The sequence below is a fragment of the Sipha flava genome, unplaced genomic scaffold (genome assembly GCF_003268045.1).
Source record: "Sipha flava isolate LNK unplaced genomic scaffold, YSA_version1 289_pilon_pilon, whole genome shotgun sequence".
In the NCBI taxonomy this organism is placed as follows: Eukaryota; Metazoa; Arthropoda; class Insecta; order Hemiptera; family Aphididae; genus Sipha; species Sipha flava.
The window spans coordinates 700,855-722,778 of NW_020272960.1; the positions used below are offsets into that span (position 1 = coordinate 700,855).

The 21,924-nt window shown below is 24.7% G+C and overlaps 2 protein-coding genes across 2 annotated transcripts in view; one reads left to right on the top strand and one right to left on the bottom strand.

Moving 5' to 3' along the window:
- Positions 1–3,032: 3,032 nt before the first annotated feature.
- On the bottom strand, positions 3,033–4,853 carry LOC112685718 (AN1-type zinc finger protein 2A). Its single transcript, XM_025557673.1, has 6 exons — positions 4,764–4,853; positions 4,194–4,236; positions 3,956–4,130; positions 3,721–3,875; positions 3,578–3,653; positions 3,033–3,192 (listed from the first exon to the last, which is right to left on the bottom strand). The coding sequence occupies exons 1-6, from the start codon at positions 4,816–4,818 to the stop codon at positions 3,097–3,099; spliced, it is 600 nt and encodes a 199-aa protein (XP_025413458.1). The 5' UTR covers positions 4,819–4,853; the 3' UTR covers positions 3,033–3,096.
- A 5,696-nt stretch (positions 4,854–10,549) lies between these two features.
- LOC112685724 overlaps positions 10,550–21,924 on the top strand; it is a 38,060-nt gene continuing 26,685 nt past the window's right edge. The window contains exons 1-2 of the mRNA XM_025557683.1: positions 10,550–10,724; positions 15,361–15,457. The gene's annotated coding sequence lies outside the window, so the exon portion shown is untranslated. The remainder of the gene's footprint in view (positions 10,725–15,360; positions 15,458–21,924) is intronic.

Below are 21,924 nucleotides of genomic sequence, written 5' to 3' on the forward strand. Positions count from 1 at the left end.
TTTTTTTAGCAATTTATTAATTAGTGTCTTAGCATCAATCATGTTTTTTTTTATTTTTATTATAACTCATTTCAATTGAAATATTTTTATTAATAATTTATATTAATAGATTAGCCATTTATTTATATAGATTTAGTCAAACCATAAATTGCATATAATTAATATATTTTATTATATTTATGTGTAAATATTTTTTGAACTCAATATCTGGTGGTGTAAATTATTCTAAATAAGAAGGTACTTGTGTGTAATATGATTAAATATGTTTGGGTTGCAGGACATATATATGCTATATTCTTAATGTTAGTGTTTAATAAACAAGTTCATAATAAGACTATTCTTTCAGCAAGAAAAGATTCTGATCTAAGAATCCTACTGAGCTACCACATTTCTGTTTGTAAATACACTTTTTATATTGATAGAAACTAATATACTAGCATTGTTACCAAGATAACTACAACATACATTATAATGTTTAAAATTTAATAATTGTGAAATTAATTATGTAAACCAAAAATACTTGTCATCCTATTTTAATTTATATTAATCCACAAAATGTCCAAGCTCATGAATCTCATAAATTAATGAGGTTTGTCTATTTGCAGTAATGTTTATACTCCTAAATTATCAATCACAAAAGATGTAATTAATTATAATTTATAGGGCGCGGATTTTTATGTAATAAAAAAGTCAAAATATGTAAATATGTTCTTATTTTTGCTAAAATATGTATTGAAAAATGTAAAATATTTAACAAAAAACTGGTATTTTACATTAATTTTTAATAGTTATAGGTCAAAATATCTCCAGAAAAAATTTCTCCAAAAAAGAACTATTGTACAATACTGAACTATTTATGTCCGGGGAGCCTAATCAAAAAAGAAAGAAAAGGTACAAAGACCATGACGACAGATTACTAAGTATAGTAGAGAAATTTGATAATACGAAACCAAAAGTGCAGTATTTGAGGTGTGTTGCACATAATCTAAAACATAAAACTTTTTTTATTTTTAAACTAGCTTTTAAGCCTTTTTTTTATTTAAAAGTAATAACAAATTAAAATTGTAATTATAATGTGAGTGCTAATTTTTTTAAATTTAATTTTTAATTAAAACAACATAATTACCTGCCTTATTTGTAAATAAAGTATTTTTTAATGTAAATCTATAATTTATTACAAATTTATTTCATACCAAACTATTATAAATATACAAACCAGTGCAGATAAACAAATTTTTTCTAGAGATATTTTGACCAGAGTTATTTTTTCTCAGAGAAATTTTGATGGAGATATTTTGACCTGTCACCATTTTTAATTACTCGTATTAATTAATAATTATTCATTTAATTATCTTCATTGTTGTCTTTGAAATAATTGGATACGACGTACATTTAAAAATTTTCAAATTTTAATGTTAAGCAGTAAAGCATTTAGATTTCAGTCATTTTGTAGCGGCTGAGGGTGTATTCAGCATCGACCGAGGTTAAAAGGACGTATTTCATACCACATATGTCAGATGGTGTTACTTCTATATAATTTGATATATTTCCATTTTTATTAATAAGATTATATCTAATTGTTTTAATTTTTATTATAACTCTGGATTCTCCTTGAACTTAATTTAAATTTCTGTATTTTCCACTATCGCGAGGTTTTCAATTATTGTTAGATTTAATGTTTCTAATTTTTCATTTTTTAACCATAAAAAAAAATTGTGGAAATATATACTAAATTATTTTGCAAATTATTATTTTACATAATATCAGAAGTAATAACGATTGTAGTATCTGAATCAAGATTTGAAATATCTTCTTTCATTCAATTCCAATATAATAATGGTAAATTAAATAAAAACTACTGAAATGGTATAAAAATGTGAAATATTTACAAAATATGTGAAAATATGTAAAAAAAAAAAAGGTCTCATATTATTCAGGATGTTATGAAACGTGCTTATTTTTAATGGGAATTGATAAATTCACATTTAATAAAATTATGTAATTATATAAAAATCCACGCCCTAATAATTAATAACTAACACTGAATAATATATTTGTCAACTTGATGTACATCATACAAATAGGAACCTAATTTTGATGCAATGATTAATTATTTAATGATAGTACACTATTTATTATAAAATGATTGATGCTATAATTTTTAATTTTAAATACTTGGCAGCTTTAAGTGTAAAACCCAAATGTAAGGTGATTTATAGTTGGGAGAACTTTTTACACCTTGGTGAAATTCCTTAACTTAAAATATTATTAAGTACATAAAGTAAATTTTATGTCTACATAATAAGACCTGCAGAATTAAGTGGGTGAATGACTATTGATTGGACAACAAATAACACAGTGGAAATGAAGTTTATGACTTTTAAAAATAAAAATCTGTGGACTAGTATTTGATCCAGAATTAATTTAGAGAAGAAGCTGCAAGAACTGATGGATATGTAACTGATAATTTGCTTTATCTAAGGATTATGTGGGAATCATATTATTATTTACTAAGAGCAACATTGTATGGGTATATTTTAGAAAATGGTCCTGAGGTAACCCAAGAAAATGAGGATCTGAGAGTGCTTAAATTAGTATAACCCTATTAGACAATCTTAAAAAATTTGTTTCAAGAGTTGATGGCGGTTAAAATTCAATGTAATGGCATAAGAAAAAACAATTTGTATTTAATGTGATTTTATCAGTGTCGTGAAAATTTTTCTTTAACTAAAAAATTATAGGCAACAGCTTAGAATGTTAATTAAAAAAATGTTTGTGTACAAAAATAAGACATAAAATTATAGACTTATAGTTTATAAGAAAATGAATAGTGATTCTAAAAAATAATTTCTAATAAAAGCAAAAATATTAAATAATTTTAAAAAAATTGAAGTTACAGCTTATAATTCGATATACTAAAATGTTAACATTTGAATAAAATATTTTTTATAACTTTAAAAATAATTGGAATGTACTATGTTTAAAAATATAACAAATTTTAAAACTTCAATTATTTAAAAAATATAATAAAATGTATACATTTGCAATCATATTTGAATATATCACCATTTCGTTTTTAAAATCTAAATCTAAATTTTATGAAACTGAACATCTAGGTTGTGAATTATTGATATTTCCATTTGTTGAGCGTTCAGATTCAGCTAGAGCTCTAGCTAATGCTTCATCTTCACTCTAAAAAATAAAACAATCTTATAAGTTATTTGATTAAAGTTTTTTTTTTTATATTTGTCTATATAATAATACATTCAATACATATTATTTTTAAAACAATGATAATTAATAAAAAATAATTTTAAAAAAGTTGTCAACATTTGAATTTTAATTTTTTTTTTTTTTTTTTGATCCTTGAGTAAATTTTTAGATCTAAATAGTGATTAAATCTGTCAAGTAACATTGACTATGAAAATTTTAGAAAATCAGGATTGAATAATGATACTAAATTTGTGATTTTGGCATATAACATACAAGCATTGGTTCCAAGGTTGTTAATTAATATTGACCATGTTTAATAATCAATAGCCACATTTTCAAATATTATTTTTATTTAGGTAATTACCATATTTCCCTGTATAGCAGTTACGGTGAAAGTCTTTTTAATTATTCCATTGGTTCCAAAGATATTTTTCACATCTCTATAGATAAATAAATATATTTATAAAATTATTAAATTAAGAAACTATTAATTTAATATGCACTTACGTAATTTTTCTTTGAACGGCTTTGACACTACCTGTGCAACTATGGTCCAAAGGATGACGGTGTTTGAAACAATAGTTCTGGCGACATTCATTACATACCAAAGGCACAGCTTCCTTACCTCGACATTTAGCTGCTGAGCATCTATTAGTAAACACCTATAAAGATAATTGTTAAAATTAATTGTTCATATAAATTTCAATATTTTTAATTCAACTAAATGATAAACAATTATTACCTTTTTACCCTCAGTAAACTGACAGTCGTTGTCTATGTGTTTGCCAACAGTGAAATCTGGTTCTTCACCACGAGGTGTTGGTACAGGTTTATTACACAAAGGGCACATAGGCACCTGGATATTTTTTTTGTAAGCAGATTGGCATTGGTGACTATTGTAGCTCATATGATCAGAACTGCAGCATTAGAGATATTTCATTTTAGAATATATAAATAAAAAATATTTAAATATAACTCACCAAAATATACATGAACAAGCATCACATTTGACTGGAAGGAAATCTAAGATAAAAAAAAAATAAGAATTATTTATGAATAAATAATTAGATATTTATTACAATGTATTTTAAAAAATTGATTAAGGAAGAAGTTAATTACTTGGCGATAAATAAGTTCTATCATAAAAGCAATAATATATGATAGTATAATATGTTAGGTAATATATTTCTACATTGGAGAAGTAAGCAGGTAATATCAGAGTAGCAAATGTACTTAATTATTTGTTATAAAAAAAAAAAAAAAATCTAATGTATTTAAATAATTGATTTTAATATTTCAAGTGGTTTTTGAATCTTTATACTTCAATTTTTATCAGCTACGATCCATAAGTTATCATCGTAACTTACCACTTAATATAACCGATCCTGGAAGATTTATGAACAATAAAATATTTTCACCAAAACGAGGTGGGTAACTCCACGGAAAAATGATGCTGTTATAATGACTGCATATTAATTAATTGTCCGCAACGGACCTCTACATTGATTATAGTACTAATGAACGTGACACTAGCGGCGATGACTACTTACCCAAACGTTTGCATGTATCTTTGGAGCAATGCTGACCTAAATTGGGAAACTCCATGAAGACGGCCGAAAAAAAAAAGAATTATAAAAACTAACAACGAATAACAAAAATGAAGCAGAGTCCAGCTACACAGAGTACTCTGGAAACTTGTTGGTCCGTTTCCGCGTTCTGCGACAACCGTGTAACAGCACTACTGAGAGCTTTGTGTCGATTGCGATCATTCCCATCGCTAGCATCAGTGTCCAAGGCAGCACAACGCACGATTCGTATTCGTCATCACCGACAACATGCTGAATCACTGTATTTGCAGATCAACAGTTGCACAATGCGGTTGTACGAAAATAATAATCCTTCCGGGGACAAGAATATTGTTAAAATACTATATTCATTTGCAAGATTGTTAACGTTGGTATCAGCCCGCGCTCGCGCTATCTGTGACGTTATTAAAAGTAACGTAAATATAGTAGTGATGGGAACTATCGGAAAAAAGTAATCAAACCCATCGATTATTCCAACAATCGATTCGATTCGTTAGTTAAAAAAAACCATTCGAACGATAAAATAATGGAACAAATATGAATAAAAATTACTATCAGATTAATTCTGTATTTTATAAACTATTATTATAGTCAATACTCAGAATTCATTAGAAGTATTAAATGACAATATAGTTTGTTGTATTGAAAAGGCATTTAAATGTTTCGCAATATTAATAATTAAAATATAGATATAGAAATATTTATATTTTCATTAATCAGTTCAAGCAATGTTAATCGTAATGCATTCGAATGTTTCATGATTCAATTAGTTTTTAGTAATATTGCTCATTCGATTATATTTATTCGGAGTAACGTTGACTATTAATAATTCGATTATTCGATTATTATTTTTTTCAATTACTATTCATTCGATTATTCCCATCGCTGGTTACTACACACCAACATTAAAGATTTATCTATATATATATATATATATTTCATCGTGGTTGTAGTAATAGTCACAGGCAGTGCTTGACTTGGTAAAATTAAAGTAGACAATGTTTGCTTTAAAAAAAAAAAAGCGTCCCCAAAACTTGTTAGGTATTATAATTATAACGTAATAATGGTAGATGGACGCTAAAATTTCTGAAAATTAGTTGGGGTACTTCGCCCCACTGCGTCCCTCCTAAAGTCGAGCATTGATCATAGTTATAAATATAGATCGATGATGTAAGTGCAATGCAAGGCTTATGGATTATAGATTATGCCAATAATCATTTGATAACACATTAACACATTACTTTATGGTTTCGTCGAAACAATTTAGCTACACGGTGACGGGGATAACTGAAAAACTGAAAATTGATTTTCTCATTTTTATGATTTTTCTCATTTTATAAAAATGTTAGTCCATAATTAAAAAAGTTTAAAAAATATTTGAACAAGTAAGGTTAAAGTTCGAAATATCTAGTATTTTTTGGAAACAAATAATTATTTATTCTTTCCTCCAAAGTCGTATTTCTTATAAAACATATTATGTTATATTGTTGCAAGCGTACCTACTTCGTTTTAAACGTATTTTATCGATAATTATATATTTTCATGAACTATACACCTCTAGGAAACCAATGTTTACTTCAAATTTGTTTACAAAATTATATTGATCTCGATACTAAAAGTATCTACTTAGATTTCACGGTAAGATACAGGCTAACTGGATTTCAGCGTAGATATGATTATTGGAGGGAAACGAAAGAAGGATTCCAAGAAAATTCGAAGGTTCTGAAGGATAACTTTTGTGAATGTAACAATTTTAGAGGCTTGGGACAACAATACCTAATGTCTTCGACTTCCATAATTCCGGCCTTGAGAGTATATTGAAGTGTTTTTGTTTTTGATTAAGACAATTAAATTCATATTGTATAGGTAAATTATTAAATTTAATGATAATATAATAAATAAAATACACTTATATTTATGTTCAATTATTGCTCAGCATAATGAAATGTTCTATGAATATTATGGTGTTCGAAAACATTTTTTTATCACTATAAAAAATGTTGACTATAAGTTGGATATTTTTTTTGTTGGTTTTAGATTATAATATTTTACCCAAGTCCACAGATGCTTCTAATGTCGACACTATAGATTAGAGATGGGCAATTGGCGGCCCACGCGTACTTTTTTTTTATCCAACCCATACTACATTTTCAAATCACTTAATAACATTTTGGTGTTTATCAGTATTAAATTTTATCAAATTAAAATTTAAAATATAGATATTATATTTTTCTCTAGTATTGAACTCCATGAAATATTTAATTATAATATATATCTACATCGGCATAGCTAACATAGTTACAGGTATTAGGAACTTATTTTATTGTGTTGGTTCAGTCGTAAAATTAAATTATTTAAAATTAATGCTAATTGTCGATTTTAATGACTTTTTTTCATTTTTGCGAAGAAAATTATTTATAACAATTATTGTTGTCATAATGTATGATATTCATAAAGTAGTAAAAATGTTTATATTAAAAGGAATTCATTTTCAAACGGGACACTAGACAATTTTAAACATGTTGGTGATATTGTAGTGTAAAAATATTGAGTATTACGGTTATATTATGCTGGATCTTATCAAATTTAAATAGTATAATAAAATAAGTTTAAAAATAATTCTTGATAAATAAAAATAAAACAAAAAAGTAATCATTACACATTATAGTATTGTAGTACATATTACATATTATAAATATTTCAAATTGCATAAAGGTTAATAATAATATTTTAAAGTGTGCAACAGGGAAGTGACCTATCGCCTATACTCTACAATATATATACATCAGATATACCGAAAACCAACCATACAATTCTAGCAACATATGGAGATGATACCGCCATACTAGAATCAATCAAAAACCCAAGTATAGCCACTCATGATATACAATTCCATTTAAATCAAATTTCCAATTGGAATAAAAAATGGAAAATTAGAATTAATGAAAAAAAATCAGTTCAAATAAAATTTTCTCTTAGTATAAAAGAATGTTATCAACTATCACTAAGTAATGTACAAATTTCTAACAAAAATATAACCAAATACCTAGGAGTTTATCTAGATAAAAGACTTACCTGGGCCCATCACACTAAACAAAAAATAAAATAATCTAATACACGTCTACATCTCCATCTATGAGTTTAAAAAACAAAATATTAATATATAAGACGATTATTACCCCCTTTGGTCAAATCTGGCGCTAAGCCAAACCATCTAATATAAGACCCATACAAACTTTCCAGTCCATATGTCTTAGACAAATAACTAGTGCCCCTTGGTATATGACCAACGACACACTACATAAAGAGCTACAAATCTCAACAGTCAATGAATTAGCAACTCGTCACTACAAAAAGTTCCACTCCAACTGCACTTAAACCAAAACCCTCTTATTTTTCGCATGTCTTTTATAACCATCCCCAAAAACCCTCCAAGGAGGTTAAAAAGAAAATGGCCAAGAGACGCCCTTGCCTAACTCACGAAAAAAAAAAAAAAAAAAAACGGTCCCTATAATATGAACCCATCAATCTAATTAGGAGGTACTGTTGATGGACGGTTTTCTCCCCTCAAGATATACATGTCATGTTTTATATTATATATTATCAAATTTACTTATTGTACTATTTGTTGTATAGATCGTGAATATGCATTTTAATAAAAATTAAAAAAAAAAAGTGTACAATCAATTTTATTACTGAAAGGACTAAGCTTAAACTAACCACCTAAGTTGCACTTATGTTGTGCCCATTAAATATTTATTTAAACCTATATCATATTATGGTAAAAAGAAAATTTTGGTTTTGGTTTAAACGTGATTTTGCAAATTCCTAATTTTTAAATACTAAGAAAAAATACCTTTACTATAGTAATAACGCTAAGTCATGATTAAAATAAATTCCGCGTATAATTAATGTAATAGACCGTTGAATGGACTGGGGCTTACTCAATTTTGAAGAATTTCCATACAAACTTGTAAAATAAAAAGTATAAAGTAAAAAGTTTAAAATATAGCCTTTTTCATGTTTCAAACAGTTACATAAGTATTTAGTAAACTACCAAAAATATGTTTGGATAAAAAATTTATTTTTATTTTTATCTTTTGTAGAAATTGATAAAAGTGCGTGTCAGAGGGGGGGATGTTATAGGAATCATAACATCCCCTCTCACTCATTTGATCGTGTTATACTTAAGTCATATAAAGGTAAAGATTTATAAGATTCATAAAATAATAAACGGTGATAAACATATATTTATCAAAATAAAATATATTTGTACATATTACGATAACCAGGCATGGCACTAAAATTTCTTTCCAGGGGTGACAGAGTGGAGCAAATATTTTTTTACATGGACTAAGATTTTTTTTCAACAAACACTTAGGTTATTTAAATAAAATATAAATATTTTCGTATCATATAACATAATATACCTATTTATTATTGTTATTGGGACATAAGCGTACAACCACAATGAGATGAAAACAAACAAATGGTAATAAATCATAAGTAAATAAGTAAAATAAATGTATACAATTCAGAGTCTATTTAAAAACTTAAAACACAAATCTTTGAAAATACGAAAATATTTACATCCATTACAAATTTTTAAAATTAAATTTCATAAATTCTTTGATGTAGTTCTTTTAAAAATAATGTTTAATGATTTTATTATATCATACATATTTTTCATTAAGGGGGCTGGTGGGGAGGGGGGTGCACTATTTTCTGGGTGGATATAGCCCCTCTTGCCCCCATTGGCCAATAAATATTCATGAGTAATAAACTAATTTGTTTGTATGATTGTACAACAAAATATATGTTAAGTTATTATTTTATTGTAAATAATTTTGTCAATAATTTTGAGTAACCTTCATCTCCCTCATTTGAAATGCTTATCTAGGCGTCTGATTTATATGTTAATTTTTAGACTTAAATATGAATTTGGAGTAAAATTTTACTTTTCCTCTGTTTTCCAGGCCTCCGGGTAATCTCATTTAAAATATAACGCCACACCAAACATAAGTTCCACCCGCCCCTGTGGCACTGAATCTTATATTTATTTTTTATTTTTGTATTTTTTCCTTTAAATTATTAACTGTGCTTGTACACGTAATACCCAATAGTAAAAAATAATATTTTCTGTTATTATTTTTATAAATAAATATTAATCCTATTTTGATTTTGATTGCTAAAATGATGATGATAAACTTTCAAAATTGGTATTTTTTTGACGTATTAATTTATAAAGAAAATTACAACGTTTTTATTTTCCCAATGTAATTTTATGATGGTACAAATTATATTATATTATTAAATTATATTTGTACAAATTTTATAATAAATTAATTTTTGATATTCTAGTTTTTTTAGTTAATAAGGTCCCTTAAAGCTATTTTTTGACGTTTTTAATTTCCCAAATATAATGCATATATTTCAGAGCAAGAACTATTTTCATAAATAAGTTCTAACTTCTAAACTAAATTCTATTGAAATGAAAATGTTGATCTGAGCAAAAATAAGTTTCGAGTAAATACATAAGATACCTATGTTCCGATTGATTTAGACGTGATATATTAATATTATTTATGTTATGTTTATGGATTGAATATTTTCCAACTGAGTACCACAGTTCCGTACCGGTAGCTTCGTGACAAATATTTATTCGGACATTTACTTTCTGTTGGCAGCAGTGTGGACACCGACCGGTTGAGAGTGGCGCGCAACCGTGCTTTTTCGGACAGCTCGTTCCTACCGGGCACCAGCATTCAGCAGTCGTTTCTCAACGTATTTCGCGGCTCCACTTCAGTTGTTCGTCGAACGGTCGTCGGGTGTTTTTTTTTTTTCTAAAAACTTTTCCGTATTGCGTGTGTAATTTTCTAATTTTACACGTCATTTTGAAAACTGTAGTCTCAGTGTGTATGAAACGTAAGTTTGACAACTTGAAACGTATTAATTCGAATATTATTTGTGTATCTTTTACTTATTATAAATAATATAAATTACTGTTCAAAAACGATTCCCGGCTTTGGAACCATACCACTGTATTAAATAAACATAAATTGACGTCCATATTTGTCAAATCGAGAGTTTCGGATAATCGTAGACGACTCTTCAACTAGATAGTTATTTTAATCGAAAAAATAAAATATTAATAAATAACAAAAAACTGATTTTGCAGAGTTATACAATACGAGTAGGGATTTATTTATATGTTCTTGTAATAGTTTTTTAATACATCTTATACACTGTTTAAGTTTTTTTTGATACGTTATTTCGAATTTCTCATGGGAATGGAAACATTTTAATTAAGCTAATTTCTCTTCTACAAGGCAGTTTTTATAAATTATTATATACCTGCATTTATATTAGGTTGTATGATTGGGTTTAAATAATTTGAATGTTATTCACAAAAAATAATTAAGAACTAAATACTTACAGATCATTTTTATAAATAATTCAAATATTAGGGGAATTATTATACTATTATATATGTTTTACAGTGATACAAAAAAATAGGGCTGAAAAAGTAGGTATGATTTGAATCTGTCAAATAACATCCCTGCGTTTCTATAAAGATACTTTTGTACACAATTGTTTAGATCCTTTTCTCGTGTGATCGACAATCACTTAAGTTCTCAATTAATTTGAATGATATAAATTTTATTTAAACTTTAAAATAATACCTTTAATTAATAATATTATATAAATATCACGCATTTTAAGTTGATTGATACAATATCTTATATAACTATAATTTTTTGAACCATAACAAAAAGTTCAAAATAAAATTTTTAAATTTAGCAAAATAAAATACAAGCCATAGAATGCCCACTGGTTATAGATTGAAAAATACTGTATTGGATGATTTAAAAAAATTGATATGATTACAGATACACATTTTTACTTTTATAAAGTTTTCTCATGATAAAGTATCTGTTGTATTTAATATTCAAAATAATATTTTTGTTTCATAATGAATATATTATATAGTTTATGTTTCTAATAAATCATAAATTTATTATCTTACTGTCAGGTTATTTAATGCCAAATTTTTAGTAAGACACGACTAATCAATTTTAACTAATGAGAATTAATTTACGTTTTTTTTTCCAAAATATATAGTTTACCCCTATAAACAATGTTTGAAAAAAGTGTGAAAATGTATATCGTAAGTATAGAGTAGTTAAACATGAATTTTCGGTCAATACCTTAGAAAGTATGAGAAAAAAAAAGACAATAAAAGTATTAGAAAAAGGCTGAGTAGCAGCATTCGCGGAATATAGATATAACAATGTATAACACTGCTAACAAAATAAAAATATGTTGGGTATATAAAATTTTCCACGAATTTTAAATTTGCATTGATTTTTTGACGGAATTAATAAATTACGTACATTTTTTGCTTGTTCAAACGAAAAACAATACTTGGTGTGCGTTAAAATCAAAATATATGATTTTTTTTGGGGGTTTATTGGGTTTTAAGATTATCCCGTCTCACAACCAAGCTTCCATCCTTCTTTATCCAGTGCTAGATTTTTCCAGTTGGAACCAGCTCCTATCTGTTTAACATTCTTTTTTATAGCATCTTCCCAGCGCATATGAGTATAATTTTATAATATCAGACTTGCAATTTCAAAAAAAAAAAAACAATATTTTATGTTTTTATCTTCTAGAGGTTTTTATATTATGCTTCTAATAAATTCATTATCCTAATTATTAAATGATCAGTTTGTGTCAAAATATATGTATATTATATTACATTAATGAGTAATCCTGTTTGGCTTTTGTTTATGTAATTGTTTTTAAATTTGTATATTAGGCTTTATAAAAACTAAATGAACCATTAATTATATTGTGATGATTTTTATTGGTATTAAATGAATAATGTATGTATACATTATACCACAATTTATACTTCATATATATATATATATATATATAATTTTGTATCCAAGAATTGTTATCATTTAATATTCAATTGATTTTTTTTTTTTTTTTTTGAAGCACTGACACATATTTTGATTAAATTTAGGAAATTTAAAATAATTAAATTTAACTTAAATAAATAAATATATGTTGATTATTAATACTATGATATAAATTAATTATATCTATCAGAAATATTTTTTAAATTAGAAGATAGGTTTTCTTACCTGAATATTTCTAAATACTTCATTGATATTTCTATTATTTTTTAGTTCGATTAGTTTATAAAATGATAAATGGTTAATGAGGTAACTAGTAAATATATTTAAAGTATTACAATAAATTCGTATAATAAACCATTTCTATAAACCTGTCATAATTTTTTGAAGCAGGAGAAAAAAAATAGTTAGCCTATTTGAATTTGTTTTGAATGATAAATTATATCAAAGACTCCTTGGAAGTAAATTTGTTTTTTTATGATTATGTGTTTTATGATTAATTTTGTATCAGAGTTTAAAGACGTAAGTACTTAAAAAATTTACTTATACTACGACTTGAAATTATTTTATGCTTATAAACAATAATATCTTAAGTACGATAATTTTTTGCTATTCGTGGATGGGTAGGCGGTAGTCAAACAGGTTATCTCGAGTAAACACATACATAACAATAAATAAAATATAAATTTTACATGAGAAAAATACGGCCATGAACTTACCAAAAAAAATCTACATCATTGCATGAAGTTCTAGACATTACAATTCATGGTTGATATTTATTTAGAAGAATTTACCAGAAATCAGAAATATGTATGAAAATAATAAAATATGTATTCTTAATAAAATATAATTTCTTAATAATTTTGAAAAAAATTATAAAGAGTAAAACGACGTATCACACTTATTGATATTATTTCATTTTTGAATACTTAAGATTGTAATCCCAAAAGAACAATTAAATGTCTTCGCTAGTTGTTTTTATGGGGTAAGTCATAAATATACAAATTATTTCCATTTTTAAATTTGTATAGAGTGAAATATAATATGCATAACTTTTCATATAAAAAAATTTTCTACATTTCGAATTAATTTCTTAATTAATTAAATTAAATTAATTAAATAATTAATTAAGATAAATAATTTTTAACGTCAAAATAAAAAAAATGATTCAAATTTATAATAAGTATGTTGATAATTCCATTTATTATTTATAAAATAAATTAATTTAATAATAATTAATAATTAAAATATAAACATATATTGATGTCAGTAAGTAATGTTAATTTGTTGATTAATTTTGAATGATATATTTTAAACGCATAATATGAATTATTATAAAATAATAAAATAATTTATAATATAGATGTAATATGATGATAAAGAATCTTCAATTGCACATAATTGGATATAAATCTGCACTATACCTTCCAAGTATGTACATATAAGTACTGAAAATGTACGTATAGAATTTTTATAATATTGTAAATTGATAATAGTTTTTTGTTCAGTGGTAATTTTAAAATATATTTTTAATATATCATAAAATAATTTAAAAAATATACATTGCATTTTAATAAAAAAAATATTTTACTTGAACTTTTTAATTATTATGTTATTTTTGTTTTATACTATAAATAAAAGTTATAATTTAAAATGATTTCTTTATTTTTTGTCAAGAACATAGTAATGAAGATTGAGTAGGTAATAAGTTTAATGAAAATATTTGTGTAAGTTATTATTATTTTCATAGAAATCGATTTAAAATAACGTGAGACGATTAATTTTGCTTTATGTGTGATTAATGATTTCTTTGGATTTATAAACTTATTGTTATGAATAATAATAAATAAATAAATAATAATAATAATAAAAATTATTGTTATGTTCTTTTTTATTTATTAAAAGGAGTATCATTGAGAATATTAGTAAAATAAATCAATAAAAATACTAAATAAATAATATTTTAAAATTAAATTGAATATAGTATGGTAATGTTAATATATCTTCATCAATCATATAATGGTGGAGATGGTGGTGTATATACGTAACAGTGACCTTGCCGCGCCCTAAAGCTTTATTGATTTTGTTGTTAGAGCAAAATGAAAGCTGCGCTACCACCTCCTATCCAAAGTTATTTATATTTTAATAAGGATATTTTCCCGTGTAATGCTGCTAACCACTATACTTTTGGTTAATTGGTTGTTGATGACATTGACTATTTATTTTATTCTATTTATATTTTGGACAGTAGAAATGTAGAATATTTTTTGTTGTTAATGTAAGTACGTTCTTAAATACTTATATACATCCATAAAAGTGCCCATATTTTAAAAAAAATTATCAAGCATTTAGGATCCATGACATTGAAGAAATAAATTATTTGTAAGTTACATAAAAAAATTTAAATATTTAACACAGACATCCAATTTTTTAAATAGTTTTTAGTAAAATTTGCAAAAATATGACTAGTTTAGATAACCATTTTGAAGGTTTATAGGGAAATTATTTTATATAAACATCGGTTTCTAATTCTTTGGTCCGGACTATTTTTATAAGCATCATTATATCTTTACTATTAGAGTTTAGTTTAGTTATAATTAATATCAAAAGGTAATTTTTTTTTTGACTTTTTTTAGTTTCGTGTGATTGACAAGAATATAAAAAAGAAAAATTGAATTAATTATTAAAAGAAAAGTACAAGAACAAAAAATCCACCTAAAACTATTTTAACAGGTATGATAACAAGTAGTATTTAAACATAGTAGTTTATAATGGCCATTTGAAATCGTATGGACAAATGTTGACAATGATGTATAAATAATATCTTAGTGCGTGGAATTGAAAACCACGCAATAACGAAATCTGAAAATCTTATAATGTACATGTGACGTATTAAAATAGGGGTTTTGATGTACGTTTAATTCAAAATAAAGTTATTTTTTCAATATTTTTAAAAATTAATTGAGAAAACAACTGTAAATACCCTTAAAAATCTGACATTTGTAAATTGAAAAGGACGTTTTAGATCAGTGCTTCTCAACCTGGGGGCCGCGGTTATATGACTGAGGGGCTGTGAAATATTTATTTAATTTATAGCTCTTGACACCGACTTTAATAAAAAGAACTTACTAAATTTTGGTTAAGACGACAGCAAGAGTATCCTATAATTTCGAAAACGGCTTTACTTATATTAATACCTTTCGTGTCAACATATCCTTGTGAAAATGCATTTTCACAACTTCAAAATATAAAAAAAAAACATAGATCATGCATTTCATAATAGTCTTTAGAAGCAAATTTGCGTACTTTAGTTTTAAATACCACACCTAACATAAATGTTATACCAAAATATGCAATCCCAACCGTCACATTAGTAATTATAACATTTTTTTTTTTTATCATTGTTCTTATTAACCTAGCCTTTGTTTGAAACCAAATCAACATTATTACTGAATAATTTTGAAGTGCTTTATAGTTATTACCAATTATGTTTTGTTCATATATGTCTTAAGTTATATATAATTATAAGATTACATTTCAAAAATATAATAAAAAACATTTATTTTCCTTACATTTTAATAGTTTATTTGTATAGTGCATGTAAATTTAGTAGATATATCATTAAGAAAAAATAATAATTTTTTTTTAGGGGACCTTGATAGTTTTACATTAAATTTATGGGGCCCTATATCAAAAATGGTTGAGAAGAATGGTTTTAGATTATACTTATTGAGCATGAGTAAAGCTTCAAAACGTGTCGGTATCAATTTCAAATAATCTGTAAACTCGTATTATAGAGTTTGTAATACTAAAAATAATAACTAATAATTATATGTATTGGATAATTTCTTAAAACTATATTATACATATTTATTTTAACAGTACAATTAATTTATACTTCTAAATATGATTTTCATGACAATATAAGATATTCAAAAAACGGTTTCAAAAGCAGATAGAATTCCCTATTATTTTTTCTACAATGAATATAAGTTAAGCTAGAATTATTAATATTGGTGCAAGATAATGAAAGAATTAAAATTAGTTAAATTAGGTTAGGTACAATCCTGTAAATTGTGATTTAGGGAAAAATCTTCTAAAATCTTTGAATTTTTAGAATCTTTAAATTAGTGTATGTACATTTTAAATATTATTATAAAACATTGATTGATAAAAAATCATGGATTTTGTTCTTACCTTTAGTTTTATACACAATATACATTATTTATTCAAAATAATTAAATATAAGTACTGCGTTTTTCCTATTAGGGAATGTTTATGAGATGAAAGTGATAGTTATGAGAAAAAAACATTTGTGATTATATTATATGGCAAATTTATTATTTGTATAATTTCTCTCATTAAACATCACAATTATTTAATTATAAAGATAATTAAGATAATTAATATGTAAACAAAAATATGTTCTAAATATAATTGTTAATAAAAGTCCAATAATAATTTTTAACATTTGTTAATATTTTAATTTATGTAAACTAAAATATGTGTGATTTGTAGAGTCATAGTTATGAGTATTTTACAATTTTTTAAAGTATTTATCATTATTATAACGGAGGCTTAGATTTGTAAATGGTTAGTTTTTGAATTAATATTTTGGTGTGGAAACGACGATTGATAGTATTTAATGTTGTATTATTAACTGATTATACCAGCTTACATTGTATTTTTGTGAAACTAAGTTTACAATAGTATATTACAGTAGTATATTTAAAATATTTTTACTTCATTGAATAGTTACATCAGAAAATTTCTTTAAATATAATTCACTTTATTTCTACATCTGTTTCTTGACATCAGTGCCGGCGCTAGGTATTGCGGGGCCCTGGACATTAGCTTTTAGGATATAAAATTTCAATGTGTTTCACGGTATTAAGATAAAAATTTAAAATCATAGTGACCCTTTGACAAGCGCGGGACCCTGGACAAATGTCCCGTTTGTCCTCTCCTAGCGCCGGCACTACTTGACATCAAAACGCACTCGTAATGAAATTACTTATTATATATTATATATATAAAAAATATTGAAAGAACATTTTTCTTATAGAATTTTAGATTCATTATTCTAATGAGTTAATAATGAGCTTCCTAGCTACTCGTAAATATATTCTTATTTTACGATTATAAGTGTACCTATATAAAAGATTTATTATATTTTATACAATTATGAACTTTATGAAACCGAAGTGAAGTTTTTTATAGAGGTTTAATTATTATGATTATAGTCTTATATTTTCATGTTTGACTTTTAAGCATTTAAAGATAATAGTCATTTTAAGTATTTTAAATAGTGTTAATTATTATAAATAAGTTATATACCTGTAGAATACTATTAATTCATTGCCTTGTCAGAAGCTTGTTTAATGGGGTGAATAAAAAACATAATACGTTGTAAATTTTAGTTCTAAACTGTAGTTTAAATTTAAAAATTTTAATGTATACTGTTTTAACAATAAATAAATAAAAAAAGTACAGATAATTTCTTAATTTGTATGTTTTAAGTTTAAAATATTTGCAATTACTACATTAAAGGATTAAAATTTCTCTATAATTTGTATAAAAAGTATATTCTTAGATTAAATTTCATAATTTCTACTGCAAGTAAATTTGAAAAAAAATGTTACTTTTACGCATAGTAATAAGCATATTACTTACACGCATTACTTTTTTTTCTAGAAAAATAATGGTGAATTATATAATTTTAGTAATTTTAGTACAATGAATCGATACACATATTATACATAAATAAATCGTGAATTTCAAAAAGGGCTCATATCTGAAAATTAAAATATTTCAGGAAACTAAAAAAAACTGATTTTCTTTTGAATTATTTTTTTATTTTAGCAATTGACAATAAATAATAAATTAAATCATCACAATAGAACAGATATATGAGCCCTTGTTGCTCATAAAATATCGGTCTATATGTGTAGATGAAAAAAATGTAGCCAAGTATATTTTGATAAAAACTCGAAATGAGCCCTTTTCGAAATTCACGGTTTAAATGTATATATGATTTTTAGTTTTTAATTTTCACTCTCAAGAAAAATCCATGATTGTAATTTGTATTAATATTTATAGTAATTTTTAATTAAGTAGTATTATATTTGTTGTAGATAAATTTTTTTTTGACCGTTACTGTATAATACTAGTCAAATGTGTTGTAAACATCTATAGGTACGTTATTACTATATGTAAAATATAATGCTTGGTGGTTTACTAGACGAATCCAACCGAAACTAATTGTTGGCACATTGTTATACATATTATTATTGTATGTTATCCAAAATATATACACAATTGTAACTGAATGATGAAATATCATGCGTTTTATGTGCGTCATTATAATAAAATTGTGCTGATCTTTGTCAGCATTGAGTTTTCTACAACACACCACCTCTAGTGTCCGTGACACGATTCGTGAGAGCACTGTCGATATTATAATATGGTTATTTGTATAAACCATTGTATGGCAATGGTTAAAGGAAGTCCAGAGAGAATTTAAAAACAACTTGTGGTTGTCAGCCGTTGGATATAGGTGTAATGTCCTGGTTATTAAAAGTCTTAGAACAATGTGCGAAACTGATTGTTATGATTCAGTGAACTGTTTCAAATAATGCAAAACCCAGCTTCATTGGTAATGTAAAAACGAAATAAATAGCACACTATTTAATTTTTGTTCACACGAAAAGTAATTAGAGGTTTTATAAAATTCTGGTGCAGAAAATGTATATTATGCACCTTATTTCGTATGGTAGGAGTTATTAATAATCTGTAGGTTGTCTAAAAAGATAAAATTGAAGCATTATATACAAATGTGTTTAATATAGAAGAGAAATACAAATTTGAAAATTTAGTTTTCAAAATTAAACCTATTTGACAACAAATATAAGGGAAACATTTTATGTATGTTGTTAATATTAACATACGTATGTTAGTGAATTTTAGTGTATTAAGGGCTAACCTTACCTTCCAACACTAACGTTAAAACATTTAAATAAATAAATTATACAGCTTATATAATTTCTCCCTTAATTTACTATATTGGTTATTGAGTACACCTATTTACGATTAAGTAAGTTTATTGCTTAGAAATAGACACCGTTATACCATAACGGATATATAATGGTAATGTTGAAAAAAATGGTTTCTATCTTTTTTTTTTTTGATACATTTTGTATTGTGTTAGTTTAAATAAATAACGAACTAACGTGAAAGAATCCCTTTTGTTATTTAATTTAGAAATTAATTCATCATGAAAAAGTATTATAAACATATATATATATATACAGTTTTTAATATACGTTTTAAAATAAATCAAAAACTATGTCAATATTTTTAATAAAGAAATCATTTTAAATATTTTTTAAGTTATGGGTGATTTGCTTAGATTATACGAGGAAGGTAAAAAACAAAAATATCTATTTGGATTATTGTGATGATAAGTAAAATAATGAATGTGTCTAAGAGTTTACCTTAATTGTCTCATCATTATATATGTCATTAAACATATATATTACTGATATATCTTAAATTAGAGATGTATAGATGAAGATGAGTAAGTGTCCAACGATAAAATTTAAATTAATATATTAATGTCTTATGTTACTGATAGTTAATTTTTAATTTATTAACAGTTTCAAAGACTTTATTTATTTATTAAGTATTTTTAAACAGTGTTTATGATAAAAATAATGAATCAGTTGAACTTAAATTGTAATTCAGTATTTTATGTAATTATTTTAAAAAAAAAAAGTTAGCTATTTATTTTCAAGTTTTTAGACTATTTATTTTGAATTAAACAAATAAGTTGTAAAATATAATATGTATAATGTAATACATAATTCATATTATAATGTATTAATTGTAAATAATAAACGAATACCGATTATTTTCAATATTCATAATTTGAGGAAATTAATTTTTTTTTTTAAAAATAAAAACATATTTTTTTTTAATTCATAAATATAAATCATTTTTAAAAAATAATTATATTTTTACTATTTATGTTTTATTAATTTTTTTCAATTTAATTTTTTTATTTAAAGTTATACCTTTAATAATAATTATACATTTAGGTGATAAGCTTCTCTAATCATTATTATAAAATATTTTCTTGTTGTTAAAAAAAAAATGTCTGGTTTTACTATTTATGTATGTAATGATCATGAAATGAAACTGTCAAAATGAACTAGGTTTTTTCACTTTCCGTTTGGTACCTTCTAAGTGAGTGTATAATATACATGGTCTGTAACAAAGATTGACATCGTGGCAAGAAAACGTGTGTGTGGTCCATAGATAAAACATTTCCGCCGCCTCACTCCCACCATAAGTACATTATCAACCATACAATCTACCTCAGAATTAAAAATTAAATTAAAATAACTGTCATCACTTTTTATTTAGATTCTTTCATAGTAGGTACCCATCATCTGTACATCGTGACTAAGAATTTAGTTAAGTAAGATATGTGCTTATATTTTTTTTTAAATTAAACGTTAGTTACATTTTTTTAAATTTCTATAAGTTGTATGTTTTCTATTTTATTATTCTATATAAAAATATTATTATTATATACACTTAATATTTAATATTTATAACTGTTGTTAATACTGATTGTGTTGATACCAATGTGTACAAGATACAAAGTATACTATGGATAACAAACTTACGTATAGTAAAGATTTTAAATTATCAAACATTTGAGTTTATACATTCGTGTATATTTATATTATTAATATATATATATACATATTTTAATTTCATCAGTACTTATTTGTATTAAAGTAGGTTAATTTTGTATTTTTATTTATCAAGTTTTATATTTCGAAATAATATTAACTTTGATTGTGTAAGTTTTTTTTTAAATATGGTACTTATTTATAATATATTAATAAATGAAAAATAGTGTAAAATTACATTTAATTCAATTAGCATTTTTGATTTGTTTTATTTAAACTTAAAAAATATTTATTTAATTATATTAGTATGCTGTGTTAACAGAGCCTTCGGAAAGGCCAGGCCCCACGCCTTTCATGGGATTTAATAATTTGTAAGCCAATAATTTTGTTTTTAAAATTAAATAAGTAATGCCCCTTGCCATATAAAAATGTGTATGCTATTTTAATCTTTAATTTTAATATTATGTTTAGTAAGTAACTTTGCTATCTAAATAGTATAAT

What these genes read in the sequence shown, in the direction of transcription:
- LOC112685718 (XM_025557673.1), bottom strand. Translation starts at nt 4,818, where the DNA reads ATGGAGTTTCCCAATTTAGGTCAGCATTGCTCCAAAGATACATGCAAA. An exon ending in AGTTTACTGAGGGTAAAAAG is followed by an intron (nt 3,876 to 3,955) that starts GTAATAATTGTT and finishes TTATCTTTATAG; the next exon opens with GTGTTTACTAATAGATGCTC. An exon ending in GCCGTTCAAAGAAAAATTAC is followed by an intron (nt 3,654 to 3,720) that starts GTAAGTGCATAT and finishes ATTTATCTATAG; the next exon opens with AGATGTGAAAAATATCTTTG.